The sequence below is a fragment of the Ahaetulla prasina genome, chromosome 16 (assembly GCF_028640845.1).
Source record: "Ahaetulla prasina isolate Xishuangbanna chromosome 16, ASM2864084v1, whole genome shotgun sequence".
Classification (NCBI taxonomy): domain Eukaryota; kingdom Metazoa; phylum Chordata; class Lepidosauria; order Squamata; family Colubridae; genus Ahaetulla; species Ahaetulla prasina.
The window spans coordinates 885,064-900,832 of record NC_080554.1 but is presented as its reverse complement, the minus strand read 5'-3'; the positions used below and the strand labels follow the sequence as shown (position 1 = coordinate 900,832).

The window sequence follows — 15,769 nt, the reverse complement described above, 5'->3', positions numbered from 1 at the left end:
ATTCCCGGAGCTTTGCTGGCTGAGGGACTCTGGGAGTTGAAGTCCACAAGTCTTAAAGGGACCAAGGTTGGAGACCCCTGCTCTAGTCAACCAACGGTCAAAGCTAAATTGGCTCTAGGTGAGAATCAAAGGGGGACTTTGGGTCTCTTGTGGCAACACAAGGATTCCAAACTGATGACATGTTTAACTCCACTTTCCAGCACAGGTTGAGTTCATCTCCTGTAATCCCCCCCGAAAGCTGCCTAGTTCGAAGGGGCACACGGTTTCACGCTAGTCACCCACAATTCTGTGCCAGGGGTTGCGATGGCCCCACTGTGATTTTTTTTTTCCACCCTGGATCAGATTTTTTCCCACCCTGGATCAGGCACGGTTCTCTTGCGACCTGCTCTTCGGTTCAAAAACAGGTGACATTACGGTAACCCTAGAAGCGTGCTTCTAACAGTCATGGAGGAGCCAAATCTACCTGTGATTCTTCTTCTCCTGTGTCATAAATAACCCCAAGACAAAGGTGGGAGGCAGGGCAGGTGGAAGGGAACTAGGCAGGTTTAGTCATATCTGGACATGTCTCAACATGTGTCTGGAGCGCTCTCTCTTACTCAGCCTGGTGCCCAGCTCAGTATAAACAGCTTACGGATCTACGGCCTCTGTATTCCAGTTAAATATTAGACTGATGGTTATTGTGTTGTGCTAATCTACCTGGGGTTATCACGCCACAAAACTTTGTAACGACATCCTGATCCTTTCTGCCACGAGGGGGGTAAGTTTGCATGCCGATCTCGGAAACAAAGCCTCAAACAACTTTTCAAACAACAACAAAAAATGCCATGAACTTTATTTTGGTTATTAAACCAAAATACAGAATACAGACCAAGATACAGCATGCGGCCCTCACACTTGTTGCGTGGCATGGGTTTAAACGTCTAATGGGATAGCTCAGAAGTTCCTGCCACGTGGCTTTAGATTTTAGAAAGAGTGCAGAGAAGAGCAACAAGAATGACCAGGAGGCTGGAAGCATGATCAGGGGGCTGGAGGCTGAACCATGTGAGGAACGGCTGCAGGGATCGGCAACCTCAAACTCTCAAAGAGCCATTTGGACCCGTTTCCCACAGAAAAGAAAACACCGGGAGCCACAAAACCCTTCCTATTTCTTGAGCGACCACAAAGCTAGCATAGGTAGTTGAATTAAACGTTCTGTTTTCTTCCGAAACTTTTCTTTTCTTGGATTTACCCATGGTTGGTCTACCGGGGGTTGAAAAGCTCAATAAATTGTGTGCCACACATTGGCAGTTGTGACGCATGTTTTGAGTGACAGGGAGCCGCAGCAGAGGGGTGAAAGAGCTGCAGGTTGCTGACCTCTGGTCTAGTTTAATGAAAAGAAGGACTGGGGGAGACATGATAGCAGTATCCCTGTATTTGAGGGGGGCCACAAAGAAGAGCGGGGCTCTCCAAGACACCAAAAGACAAGAACCAACGGATGGAAACTAACCAAGGAGAGAAGCAACTTAGTACTTAGGAGAAATGCCTTAACTGATCAATCAATGGAATAGCTTCCCCTTGGAAGCATCCTTGAAGGCTTTCAGGAAAAGGCTGGACAGCCATTTGCCTGGGATGCTACAGGGGGGTTGGACTAGAAGACCTCCGAGGTCCCTTCCAGCCCTAGGAGTCTACTGTTCTATTCAGGAAGCATAGGTAACGGTATGGGAGGAAGGGGTTTAAATGCGCATGCCTTTGCTTTTCCATCTCCAGAGAGAAATCGCAAACAGCAAAACAGATCACAGGAGGCTTCAAAAACAGCCCAGGGCTTTAGAAATTTAATTAACACCTTGCCTTAGCAGGGAATGGAAATAAAGGCGCTGCAAAGTAGCGTGTTTTGAAATATTTTACATTTACACTGAGGGGAAAGAATGCTCTAAATTCACGGAGGCATCGCCAGGACGCCCTTCCCGGGGGGGGGGGGGGTTCCGACGGTATTCATTTTACATCTTGGGGTCAATCCGTGGTTATGCCCAGCTCAGTTGGCTTCCTAGTCTGGGCTTCCTTTTGATCATTAGGGCCCAAGAGTCAGTTTGGCCAAGTGGTTAAGGCACCGACACAAGAAACCGGAGACCCTGAGTTCAAGTCCTGCCTTAGCCATGAAAGCCAGCTGGGTGACTTTGGGCCAATCACCAGGAGATGGTGAGTCCTAGTCCCACCTCATGCGTGAAAGCCATTTGGGTGAGCCAATCAGCATAGAGATGGAGAGTTCTATTCCCGTCTTAGCCATGATAGACAGCTGACCAGAGACCTTTGACGAGTCCCTCTGTCTCAGCCCATCCCACCTCGCAGGGTGGTGGTTGTGGGGAAAGGAAGAGGAGGAAGGTGTGTTGGATATTTTCACCGCCTTGAGTTATGTCCATGTAGTGACCGTTCAAAGTTACAATAGCACGGAGAAAAGTGATTTATGCCTCAAAAGGACAGGCTATCCTTGACTTACAACTCTAATTGGGGCCTGAATTTCCATCGCTAAGCAACAGGTTGTTAAGTGAGTCACGTCCGATTTTATGATCTTTTTTTGGTTGTTCAGTGAATCACAAGGTCGTTAAGCGAATCCAGCTTCCCTCAAATCTGCAACCGTCACGAATACATCCCGACTGTCAGGTGCCCGGATTTTAAATCACAGGATTGTGGCCAAGGCTGCACTGGTTGTAAGTGCGAGGACTGGCCATAAGGCCCCTTCCTTTTCAGTGCTGCTGCAACTCTGAACAGCCGCTAAATGAACGATTGCCTGTGGAAGGCTGGCTGCGAATTTTCTTTGCAGAAGACATAATGATAGTTTTGGTTTCACGTGCCCGCCTCACCAGCGCCCCTTCCCTTGCCCACGCAAGGCTTCTGGGGGGGGGGGGGAAACCCACCAAAAGATATGCCGATTTGGACCCCCCTCGGTGCAAATTAAGGCCTCCCCCTCCCCCGGCGATCAATTTAATTAGCCGTTTCTTTTTTCTCTTTAATAGCATCCTTGATTAGTGCTCAAGTGACATCACCGCTCGCACAGCCATTGATTTTTTCCCCCTTCCCCGCTCATGAATATTCCCCGAGCATTTCAACCAGGAGAAACATTAATATTCCAAGAAGCAAGGATGAAATGTACGCTCCAATTTAATGAAGGATTGTAGATACGGATCTGATGGATGACATGACAAGGAATATTTCAAAAGGCATCCATATTTCAAGTCCGAAGCTATTATTAGAAGCCGGCAGAAAAAAGGCTAGCGAGGAAGAATGAAATTAAGAGAGGAATATGGATAAACCGGGATATATTTAGATGGGAGGGGAGAGCCAGAAGCGACTTTTAAGGAAGGAAGAGCAAAATGTTTGCAGGATTAGAACGCGATTCTGCGCTCGGAAATTGATCCCTGTGATAATGGCAAGTTTTCGTGGTCATTAAATGGCATTTATTGACAAAATCTATTGCTTTTGAGGCCATGTCAATCGAACCGATTTACCACAGAATAAAAAGAAACACAGGCTACATAAGCCGGAGGGGGGACACTTGAGGTCCTCCAATCCACCCTCTCTCCTGCTCAGAGTAAAAACTCACTGAGTACCCAGGGAGGGGAGGGAGGGTCTCCACTTCTGAACCCCGATCATGGTGGTTCCTGAGATTTCAGTGGTCCCCTTGGTTCAAGAGTGGCAGAACGCTTTGAAGGGAAATTGGGATAAATTGGAGGAGGGAGATGTTTAAATAACCACAAGTGGCCTCAAGCTTTGAATCACAGCCCCCCCCCCCAGCCCCATGGAGGAAACTGGTGCCCTTCAAAAACATGGAAATTCCTTTCTATAGCATCCTTGGTGGTTCCTGAACTTGATTGTCTTCTTGTAGATGTTTTAATTACCAAACTAAGTAACATCATCAGTGCTACGAGGGAGGGATCTCCTAGGTCCCTACCAACCTGACCTTCTGCGATCTTCAGAATCCAGGATCCATTTTGGCTGTTGAAATGCCCCAAAATTTCTTCATAGTCTGTAAACTTCCTTAACAGTTTATACTTTTCATTGGATTTTTTTCTTGAAATAAATCCAACTGGATTGTCTCCAGATAAAATTTCCAAGTCAAAGTTCACACTGATATGGAAAAAAAAACAACCCCCAATAGGTTGACCTTATTAATAGTTTCCTGGCTTGATAACCTTAGACTGCTGAAAAGGTTCCCTTAGCCATTCAGGTGTGTGTATTCTAAATTGTTTAACTGCAGTCAACGATATTCTGCAAAATTGATTTTTTTCTTTTTTGAATGGCAGAGCTCAATTCTACATACATGACTGTGCTGGCTCACATAACCACCTCAACAAAAAGGATCACACATTTGGGTCTGGTCATGTGATTATTATTATTTTTATTATTATTTTAGTTGTATCTCACCTTTATTATTTTTACAAATAACTCAGAGCGGGAAACATATCAACACACCTTCCTTCTCCTATTTTCCCCACAACAACAACCCTGCAAGGTGGGTTGGGCTGAGAGGCAGGGGCTGGCTCAAAGTCACCCACTGGATTTTCATGGCTAATGTGGAACTAGAACTCACTGTCTCCTGGTGACTGGGCCAAAGTCGCTCAGAGGCTTTCATGGCCAAGGCAGGACTTGAACTCACGTCTCCAGCTTTCTAGCCTTATGTCTCACTTAATGATTGCACTGCTTAATAACAAATGTTCTCTTATTACGGTCGTAAGTGAAGGTCTGCTACCTGTAATATTGAAACCCAAGGACTCCATGAGGTTAATAGCAACGGAACACAAAACCCAAAAACCTTGACATTTTCCACAAAGCTTTGACTCAAAGTCCATAAACTCCTTAACTTTAAAAAAAAACACACCTAAAAACCTGAATAACTCAGCAGAATAAAAGACAGCTCAACAACTGTAAAGCTCTGGGAAGCTGTATATAAGTCTCTAAGTGCTATGGCTGAGGCCCAAACTCTCATTTAAGTACAATTTGCGAGCATCTGTTCGGCCCACTGGCACATGGTGGTTGTGTCCCTTGAACTGCGAGGAAGGCAAAAGGGCTTATTCCCCAGGAAGACAAATTTGTAGATTTGTGATATTCTTTTCAACAGACGCTCCATCCCAAATCTCTTTTCAACAGGACCGAACTACAAAGGGATGGTTTATTATTCCAAAACGCAAAACAAAAAAACCTGCAAAGATTTTGGAACCGTTCTTGCAAATCCGTGCCCAAAAATGCTCCATGATCCCTGGTCTCCAAGTTAAATTCTATTTTTTTTAAAAAGGGGGAGGGCAGCTAAACCTGTTCTGGTAGAACCAGCCTTCTCTCTTCGGGAAGGAGAAAAAGAACTGGCTCGAAATGGCCCAGGCTTTTAAGTGAGATCCCAGGAAGAAGATAAAATGCCAAGGAAACAAAACGGGCATCATTAACTCAGCCAGCAGTCAGAATGAAAAGAGCACAAGGTTTTACCGCCGCGCCTCGGCTTCCCCTGGCAACCAACCGTCCAGATAAACATTTATTTAAAAAGTGCAAGGCAGAAGAAGAGTGGAAAATTATAGGCCTGCGGGGCTGAAGGCTGGAGATTGGGGGGAGCGGGGCGGGGTGGGGGTGGGGAGACGATTCGGTGTCCAGATTGATAACAAAATCCCATCGCCTGCTCTGTGCCTGCAGGAGATAATGGCTTTAGCATCCAAGCTCGCTTGAAGTCCAGCTTCCAGGAACGGGCACCGTAAACTGGGCCAGGAACAAAGAGCCTCAGAGAGCTGCATCACCCCCCCCACCCCCTCACCCCCCAACCTCTGGCCCTGCTCCAGGCAGCTAAACAACCCTCGCCCAGCCTCCTTGGCCACAAGATGCAGCAAACGCTGAACAAACACGCCTGGGAGAACCGGTGCCAGCTCCCTCCTTGGTCCCACAGATCACGTGCTCCGGGGACGGGAGATCACCAAGGTCACCCAAACAGCAGCTCCGCGGCTGCCAGACGAGGGCCCCCTGGGTCCTGCCCCCTCGGCAAACAGCAGCAAAGGTCCGTGCCTGGGGCTGCATGGATCAGCAGCCCCCCACCCAGCCCCCAAAAGCCATGGGGAGACCGGGAGGTGGGGGAGAGAGAGGAGAGAACACTGCCTTCTGCACCAGTGAGAGCCTTCCAAGTCATCCTTTTGCTGGCTTTCTCGGAGATTAAGGAGGAACTGGATGCTGCTCAGAAAAAGAATTTTTTAAAAAAAAGGAATTAAAGGGGGAAAGAAACAGGCTGGGAGATGCACTTTTGCAGAGGAGGAGGACTGAACCTCCTCAGGCGGGTTTTGCAGCTCCCGTGTCGGAGGCGTGCAGAAAGAAAGGGACGCGGCAATCCCTCCCCGCCCTCCCCTCCCTTACTTTCAAAGCTTCTTGGATATCACTGCACTGTGGCTATCAGCATTAACATGAATTATGGTGCAGCTTGAGCACAGGAGGGGAGGGGAGGGGACGAGGAGCAGGGAAGAAAGACAAACTCTGCTATGACCGCAGTCGGCTGGAATCCAAAGGAAAGGACCCAACTCCTCTCCGCTGCCATTTTCTGCCCTTTGCTTGCAAGGGCTGCCATCCTCTTCTCCCTCAAATGACCTCAAATGCCCAGCCTTAAGGGGGGGAGCAGATTCCCCATCTGTATCTTCCCAAATTGGCACCCCAAATGTAGCTGCACTGGCCCACGATGCCTGCAATCAGAATTTGGACAACCATTTGTCTGGAATGGTATAGGGTTTCCTGCTTGAGTAGGGGGTTGGACTAGAAGACCTCTGAGGTCCCTTCCATCTACTCTTCTACCTACTCTACTCTACTGAGCCTCATGGCCATTTTAGGAAATCAAGAGTGAAAATGTGTCCACGGATTATCACCTACAGCAAAAACACCTTGATCTCGTGGTGAGCTGCCCAGAGTCACTCCATGGGGAGACGGGTGGCCGTAGAAATCAAATCGACCGTAAATAAATAAACCCTTTTTTTCCCCCACCGAGATCCCTGCCCGTCAGCGATGGGTCTTGCTTGGGCTGAAGAAAACACGGCAAAAATACGCTTTCCTTTCTGGGCTCGTCACTGTGATTCCAAATAAAGAGCTCAAGGACTGAGCCTGTCAATTTAGCTGCAGTTGCTTCAGGATGAACTTAAGCGGCAAATGCTAACCTAGGAATGGTGCCAGCTTCCAAACTACACAGGACTCTTTCATTTGAAAATGCCGCAACCAGCTTCGATGGGAGAAATTGGATTTGCTTAATGAACGCACGGTTTGCTTAATGACCCCGGCAAAAGCATTGTAAACTCAAGATCCAACTCACTTAATGACCGCTCAGTGTTGCAACCCTTCCCTCCCTCATCATCTTTTTTTCCCTTCTCCCTCCGAGTCTTCCTTATCTGACATCTTCCTTTCCTTTCCTTCCTCTTTCCTTTCCTTTTTCATTCATTTACTTCCTTTCCTTTCTTCCTCTTTATTTCCCTCCCCGCCTTCCTCTGGTCTCAGCTTCAGGAAGGCGATGATTCTCAGCCAGAGGCAAGTCCACACTGCCAAACCCAGGCAGCGGCTCAGCCGCCCTGCCTCCCCCTCCCCTCCGGACCCTCAATTACTTTCAGAGAACAAGGCAGGCGGAGGACAGTCTCGAGATCCCCCCCTCCCTCCCTTACTTTCAAAGCTTCTTGGATATCACTGCACTGTGGCTATCAGCATTAACATGAATTATGGTGCAGCTTGAGCACAGGAGGGGAGGGGAGGGGACGAGGAGGAGGGAAGAAAGACAAACTCTGCTATGACCGCAGTCGGGTGGAAATCCAAGGAAAGGACCCAACTCCTCTCCGCTGCCATTTTCTGCCCTTTGCTTGCAAGGGCTGCCATCCTCTTCTCCCTCAAATGACCTCAAATGCCCAGCCTTAAGGGGGGGAGCAGATTCCCCATCTGTATCATCCCAAATTGGCACCCCAAATGTAGCTGCACTGGCCCACGATGCCTGCAATCAGAAATTGGACAACCATTTGTCTGGAATGGTATAGGGTTTCCTGCTTGAGTAGGGGGTTGGACTAGAAGACCTCTGAGGTCCCTTCCATCTACTCTTCTACCTACTCTACTCTACTCTACTAAGCCTCATGGCCATTTTAGGAAATCAAGAGTGAAAATGTGTCCACGGATTATCACCTACAGCAAAAACACCTTGATCTCGTGGTGAGCTGCCCAGAGTCACTCCATGGGGAGACGGGTGGCCGTAGAAATCAAATCGACCGTAAATAAATAAACCCTTTTTCCCCCCCACCGAGATCCCTGCCCGTCAGCGATGGGTCTTGCTTGGGCTGAAGAAAACACGGCAAAAATACGCTTTCCTTTCTGGGCTCGTCACTGTGATTCCAAATAAAGAGCTCAAGGACTGAGCCTGTCAATTTAGCTGCAGTTGCTTCGGGATGAACTTAAGCGGCAAATGCCATTATGCTAACCTAGGAATGGTGCCAGCTTCCAAACTACACAGGACTCTTTCATTTGAAAATGCCGCAACCAGCTTCGATGGGAGAAATTGGATTTGCTTAATGAACGCACGGTTTGCTTAATGACCTCGGCAAAAGCATTGTAAACTCAAGATCCAACTCACTTAATGACCACTCAGTGTTGCAACCCTTCCCTCCCTCATCATCTTTTTTTCCCTTCTCCCTCCGAGTCTTCCTTATCTGACATCTTCCTTTCCTTTCCTTCCTCTTTCCTTTCCTTTTTCATCCATTTACTTCCTTTCCTTTCTTCCTCTTTATTTCCCTCCCCACCTTCCTCTGGTCTCAGCTTCAGGAAGGCGATGATTCTCAGCCAGAGGCAAGTCCACACTGCCAAACCCAGGCAGCGGCTCAGCCACCCTGCCTCCCCCTCCCCTCCGGACCCCCAATTACTTTCAGAGAACAAGGCAGGCGGAGGACAGTCTCGAGATCCCCTCCCTCCGGACCCCCAATTACTTTCAGAGAACAAGGCAGGCGGAGGACAGTCTCGAGATCCCCCCCTCCCCTCCCCTCGCTCGGGAACAGGGAACCAGGTTCCTCACGCAGCCAGCAGGCTAGCCTTTGTTCTGCATGCCAGGCAGAACCTGTGATTACGCCCAGCAGAAACGGGGCTGCTGCATAGCGGCAAGCAAGCCTGGCGCTGCGTGATGCAGACCTGGGAGGCTCAATGTCACGGCTTGGCAGGCAGAGGCTGAAGCCGCCCCTTCCAGGCCCACCTCGGCGCGGAGGGAGCTTCCCTTCAACCGCAGCATGGGAAACCCCAGCCTTACACTAAGCAAAGCCATCCGTAGGCAGGTGAGCTGGGCTTTGGGGCAGAGGAGGAGATGTTGAGCTCAACCGGAGGGCTGGAGGAGGGAGAGCGAGTGGGGAGAACCCTTCAAGGGCAATGCAGAGACAGGAAGGAGGAGAAGCAGCTGCATTTGGCCACTCGCTCTCCTTCCAGGAGTGGGGGGGGGGGAAGAGTCGAGAAAAGATAAGTCAAAACAAAACAAAAACAAAAAGAAGTCAGAAAAGACAGTCAGGTCCAGGTTCAGTCTCTCCCTCTGTGCTTTTAAGGGCAAAGTTTTCCCAATCTTGAGAACTTCCAAGAATGAGAACTTCCACTCCCAGAATTCCACAGCCAGTATGACCATCAATGAGAATTGAAGCCCACGTATGTTGGCTGGCTGGGGAATTCTGGGAACTGAAGTCCAGACATACTGGCTGGGGAATTGTGTCTGGATAGACAGAAGTATAGAAGAATAAGTGTATAGGTTAGGGAGGGAGGGAGGGAGGGAGGGAGGAAGGAAGGAAGGAAGGAAGATGGATGAATATGCGGTGTGGTGTTTTAGACCCTTGCTTCTCCCCGGGAAGGTTGGGGGCTCAATCCTTGGTAGCAGCAGATTTTCTGTCTCTGGGCGCAAAGAAAAAACATCTGCTGTGAAATCCCGCATAGGTGTCAGGAAAGGCATCCAGCCAGTAAACACTCAGTTCCACCCAGATGCCCTGACTCTTACCCCGAATTAAGGGGTTACAGGGTCGTAAAAAAGGGAGGACATAATCATACACATTCCTATTTCCTAACTTCACCTCTGGGAGGTGAAGTCCACAACATGTTGGCTAGGAATTCTGGGAGTCGAAGCCCACACATCTTCAAGCTGCCAAGGTTGAGAACCACTGCTCTATGGAGCGGTTCTTTCACCCAACTTTTTCAAGGAGCAGGAAAGAAAGATTTCCTTTTCTTTGCGGTTCTCACCAGCCCCTGGGGGAGGGGTGTTTCTCTGCTGGACAGCAGCACCATGGCTCATACGTATGTGCTCGGATGCACAAGAGGCTATGTATATGCAACGTGATTTCCTGCCACAACGTGGATGCCAAAGAAGGCATATTGGAATGTCCTGAGGGCAACCCATACATTGTCCTTATCTTGACCGCCATGGCTCCATGATACAGGCCACAATCTGAGGGATACTGTGGATGGGCTGAAAGCAAGGAATGATAGATTACTAAAGTCCACGTGAAGGCTGTGTTTGCTCAATGCACTCCGTTAGGCTCAAAAGGTTACCATCCGTAATTCAGCTTGGTAGGGGGCCTCAGTTGTTGCTTCCGCACCTTGTTAAAGACACAGTACGGTTTGTTGGCACACGCAGCAGGTGCTATGATCCCAACCACCCTGCTTTATTAACCCAGGCCGAAGGATAAGTGAGTTGTGTGAATCCAGTTATTAAATTCTGGGCAAAAACAGGACCTGAACCCAGGACATTCTAACTCGCAGCCCGATCATTTCTCTCCCATATTACACGGCCCACAATCTTCAGCCCGAAGGGCGCGTAAATGGGACGTAAAGGTAGCACAGCCCTTACTGTACAAGACCACACATGAGCCTGGCAGCAGCAACACTCATGTCTCTTTCGAAGGGTAAACTGCAAAATGAAACAAGGCCACTGAAGAAAAGTTAAAATTATTACTAGGCTTTTTTGGGGGTGGCGGGTGGGGGGAAAGGAGGAGAGCTATTTCTAAAAACACAAAATATGAATATATTCCAGATATTAAATGAACAGAGAAGATCGACCCAACAAGAGAACACCAAGAGATTACTTCCATAGACCGAATAGCAGAAGGGAAAGGAAACGGTGCAGGATCCACGAAGAGGCGGCAAGCGCCAGCCAATGGTTCTCCTGTTACCTGGGGGCGGGGGGGGGGATTAACTGCAACATCTGACTTTTACAAGGCGATCAGAGCTAACCTGCTTTCTCTCTAACCTGCCTTTATCATAAGCCAAGAGAACGACAGAGGGGAGAGATTACAGGAGGAGGGTGGAGGAAGGATCAGAGACGGATCTGATCCCCAGGCCAAGAGTCACCCTGGCTCTGGCTCCCCCCTCACACCGACTTTTATTTACATATCGACAAAAACCATGAAGCACCAGCCCAGCCCGCCCACCAGCAGCATGGTGACATGAATGGCATAGATGAGCAACTCGTTGACCAGGCTAAAGTCCACCCGCCGCCTGCCCATCAGCAGCAGGGTAATAGAGAGTTTGTATTGGAAGCGGAGGAAGAACCGGATGCCGAGATACTGGATGCAAAACAAGACCGCCAGCGCCACCCAGAGGACGGAGGTAAACAGGCTGCAGCTGAAGTACAGCAGGAAACGGATCACCCCGTACATCCAGCGGGATTTCAGGTAGATATCAAAGTTGTTGTACTTGGTGCGCACCAAGGGGGCGGTCCGGACCGGCCCGCAGGCCGAATGCAGGCATGTCGTGTGGGGCCCGTGGAAAGACCGAACCCGCCGTGGGATAGGAATGACAGGCATCGGGCAACCCGGCTTTTTACAGGACTGGAGAGCCAGGCTGGCAGGGGGCGGCCCCGACCGCTTCCGTGAAGATGGGAGGGGAGGCCAGCGAGCCAGGAGGGTGAACACGGCCTGGACGTGCTGAGACAGAAGCTGCCTGCAGGAAGGAAGAGAAGGAGAGCGAGGTTGAGGAAAAGGGAGAGAAGGACAGCCAGCTCCGAGCTGAAGACGCGCGCCCGATACTCTCCGCGGGGCTGCCAGGCACTGGATCCGCCAGGAAACCAACCTGGATTAATCATTAATCCCATTACTGGGATTTGGAAGGTCACAACAGCTGCAGATACGTCACTGTCGCCATTGATGTATTGGCTCAAAAGTCTCTAGCCCAAACTCGGCAACTTTAAGACTTGTGGACTTCAACTCCCAGAACTCCTCAGCCAGCCATGCTTGAAGTTGTCAAGTTTGGAGGCCACCGTTCAAAAGCAAAAAGCTGGAGGGGAAATCAGTTATAAGACCAGAGGTTAGAGAATGCTTTAAAGTCAGGAAAAGAAAGACGGAAGCAAAAGTAAGGTCGCTCGTTCAGCCTCTCGGGCTAAGTCACCACCCTCTTGGGTGGCGGGGAGTTCCAAAGGACCGGCCAAGGTTTGGGAAAAAAATATATATCAGAAGGTGGATGAATCGTGTCAGCTAGGCAGTTGGGAGGGAGGGCCACCCAGGCGCAGAAAAAGACCTGTGCGATTTAATCGGAAGGAAGAGATGGGAGCGAAGGGGGAGGGGAGGGGGGCCTCTTCCTTTCTAGCAGGTTCTGCACCTGCCCACTGCCAGCCCTGCGAGGTAGTCCAACTACAAGTGTTAAAAACACCTGATCTTTACTTTAAAGCAATGATAACGGAATCTTCTCCTCTCCTCTCCCGTTTGGCTTTCCCCAAAACTCTCCTGAGATGCTTCCTCCCCTCCCGTGTTCCTTTGGTGGGCTGGAAGGCCCTTGCGCAGGGTGGTCCCCTGAGCCCCCGCAGCTCTTTCTCCTGCCTCCCAAGGTCATTTCGGCCCTTCGTGTCCTTCCGCAAATAGTTCTCCACGGGGCCCTTTGAATAAGCCGCCTGATACCTTAGTCTGGCTTGGATACCATTGCATCATTTTCAGATCGGGTTTTTATTATTTCAGTAAACAACCCCTAACATCCATAACACTGTATACTCCTTCTTCTTCTTCCGCCTCCTCCTCCTCCTCTTTGCCCCACAACAACAACAACAACCCTGCAAAGGCTAAGAGAAAGGGGGGCACCAAAGCCTCCCAAACTAAGGCGGGACTGGAACCCACCGCCTCCCAGTTCTCCACCCAAAGGGCTCACTCACTGACCCGGACCGTGGCTGCAAAAAGCCCCCCCCCCGCCCACCCCGTTGGGGGAGGATTCGCACCCAGGATCCGGCTGGGATGTTTTTCCCCGTTCAGGCCTTCCAATTCCCCCTTCCACCCTCAAGAGACGCCCTCTCAAGCCCGAAGCCCCCCCCCCAACCCCCCCGAGAGGAAGCCCAAATCTCGGCCGCTGCTGCTCTCGGGCCTTCCAGCCTGGACCCGGCCGGGGTCTCCCGCTCCGCTTCCCGGACTCGGGGGAGAGGGGGAGGCCGAGGGGTCCCCGGCTGCGCCTCTTCATTCGCACGGGAGGGTTTTTTCCCCCCCCAAAAGAGACGCGGCGGGGGAGCATGGGACCTGCAGTCCCGCCAGCCGGCGCCCGGGGGGGGGGGGAAGAGCCCCACCTGCTGGGCCCGGCCTACCTCGCGGGGCTGTCGTGCGGGCCGGCGCTGGGGAAGGGGGCCGTCGGAGGACTCACCGGGCGTCGGCGTCTGCGGGCCATGGCGGCGAACGGAGGGAGGCCGGACTCGGGCGGCGGCGGCGGCGGCGGCGGCGACTCCCCCTTCCTCCGGGCCGGCGGCGGAAGGGCCGCGCGCGCGGCGATGGCGTCATCAGCAGGCGCCGCCTCCCCGGGAGGGGGGAGGAAGAGCGCGTCGGGAAGCCGTCGCCTAGCAACGGGCGCGCAGGCGCAGGCGGGGCTCTTTGCCCTCTCTGGACTCGAGTTCCCATCTGCGCGGCCGACCCTCTGATCGGGGAGAGGCTGGACTCTCCCTCCCATCATCCACCAGCATTGGCCCTCCCTATTGGGGAGGATGGGAGAGGGAGTCCAGTAACCCCTGGCTCAGGGCTGGATTTCCCCTGCCCATCCTCCACCAGCATGGAGATGGGGGATGATGGGAATGGGAGTGTGGCACATTGGAAGGCAACATGTGGCCCATCATCCTTAGCCTCATTTTCTGCAGGAGTGCCGGACTCCCCCTCCCATTATCCAGCAGCTAGTGAAGAATGATGGGAGCAGGAATCCGGTTTCTGCCCCAGTCCGTTTGGGGTGATGCCCATTTGAACCAGGCGTCTCCCGAAAGGAAGAGATGCGCCTTTGCTGGGCCTGGTGGGCCAGTGGAGGATGGGCACTGCAGTCCAAGACACACAGCAAAAGAAGCCAGTGGCTCCCTTCGCCCCACATCAGGCTCTGGCCAAGCACCATGACAGAGGCGGGAGATGAAGGATAAAATGAACAGAGACAAAAACGGCTCCTTGGCATCTTTCATGCTCCTTCAGTTACTTTCCCTTCAGCTGCAGGGAAATTCAGATGCAGTCCCAGCATGGTGGTAATTTCCCTAATGCTGCAGCTTCTCTTCCTGTTGACTGAACAAGGGTTGTGTCGATGGGGTTTTTTACTGGCAACCGGCAGAGAATATTGCGCCTTAGACGTTCTGCGTGCATTTATTTGACGCTTCCAGCCCTATAAACGATGACTTCTCCTTCTTTCAAAACTTTAAATAAAATGCATGCATTGCCAAGGATTTATACTGTGAGCTGAAGAGCAACAAATATTACTTTCAACGTATTTGTCACTTTGGCAAAAGAACAAGAATGGAAAGGAGGGAACCGCTGGACCAACCTCTGACAGATACTGATCTTGAAATAAATTATAGATACATGCATCTTAAAAGAGTTTATTTAGGTCATGAATAGGTGATATGTGGGAGGGGGGGCTCCCCCTGCATAGAATTTAAAGTTAAATTATGCAAAAAAAAAAAAAACACCACCCGGCTTATAATACTTCATCAAACATGCATAAAACTGTCAGGTTCCCATAAATTCTCTCAATTATATCGCTTCAGATCCTGATTGCATTTACTAATTTAATCAAGAGTAGAATAACTCGGATCTCCAGGAGTGATGAATTACAATGGCTTTTTTGTCCTGAGGAGAGGATGATGGGAAAGCAGACAGGACAAAAACTTCATGTTAGGCTCAGAATCCGCTGGTCTTTTTTTAAAAAAAAAAAAAAATTCTCAGAAGGGAATAAAGAATCCGCTTTCAGATCCATTCAGGTTTGGGAAAATGGTCGCGGACAGAGTCTGGTGTCCTGGCTGTCAGTCCAGGTGGTCAAGGCTGGAATGTCCTCCATTCTCTGCACAGGAATAAGAAGAGAGTTGGGAGGGACCTTGGAGGTCTTCTAGTCCAACCCCCTGCTTAGGCAGGAGACCCTATGCCATTCCAGACAAACGGCTGTCCAATCTCTTCTTGAAAAGCTCCAGTGATGGAGCAGCCACAACTTGTGGAGGCAAGTTAATAATAATAATAATAATAATAATAATAATAATAATAATAATAATAATAATAATAATAATAATAATAATAATAATAATAATAATAATATCAGAGTTGGAAGGGATGTTCCACTGGTTAATGGTTCTCACTTGTCAGGACACCAAGTCTTTTTCAAAAGGAGGAAGCGTTGAAACTGTTTGAGACAGTTGAGAAGTCCAGTCTCGACTGTCAGTAGCTATCCTTCCATCACCTGCCATCACAACTCTTGGATGAGAAGTGAAACGTTTTTCTTCTTCTTCTTCCTCAAGGAAAAAAAACAACCACAGTCCATTGCCTTTTGAAAAAGCACCTTTGAGATCAAAACCAGATGTTTTTGACCAGAG

The 15,769-nt window shown here is 50.2% G+C and overlaps 2 protein-coding genes across 3 annotated transcripts in view; both read right to left on the bottom strand.

Annotated features, from left to right (window-relative positions):
* The window catches only part of NACC2 (NACC family member 2), a 55,684-nt gene extending 41,970 nt beyond the window's left edge, over positions 1–13,714 (bottom strand). Inside the window, exon 1 of one of the 2 annotated variants that reach the window (XM_058159349.1) lies at positions 13,588–13,714. The gene's annotated coding sequence lies outside the window, so the exon portion shown is untranslated. The remainder of the gene's footprint in view (positions 1–13,587) is intronic. The other variant, XM_058159351.1, reaches the window with a different exon arrangement.
* Positions 11,257–13,660, bottom strand: TMEM250 (transmembrane protein 250). The gene is made up of 2 exons (XM_058159355.1): positions 13,532–13,660; positions 11,257–11,913 (listed from the first exon to the last, which is right to left on the bottom strand). Exons 1-2 carry the CDS (start codon positions 13,609–13,611, stop codon positions 11,358–11,360), a joined length of 636 nt encoding a protein of 211 aa, XP_058015338.1. The 5' UTR covers positions 13,612–13,660; the 3' UTR covers positions 11,257–11,357.
* Positions 13,715–15,769: the final 2,055 nt, after the last annotated feature.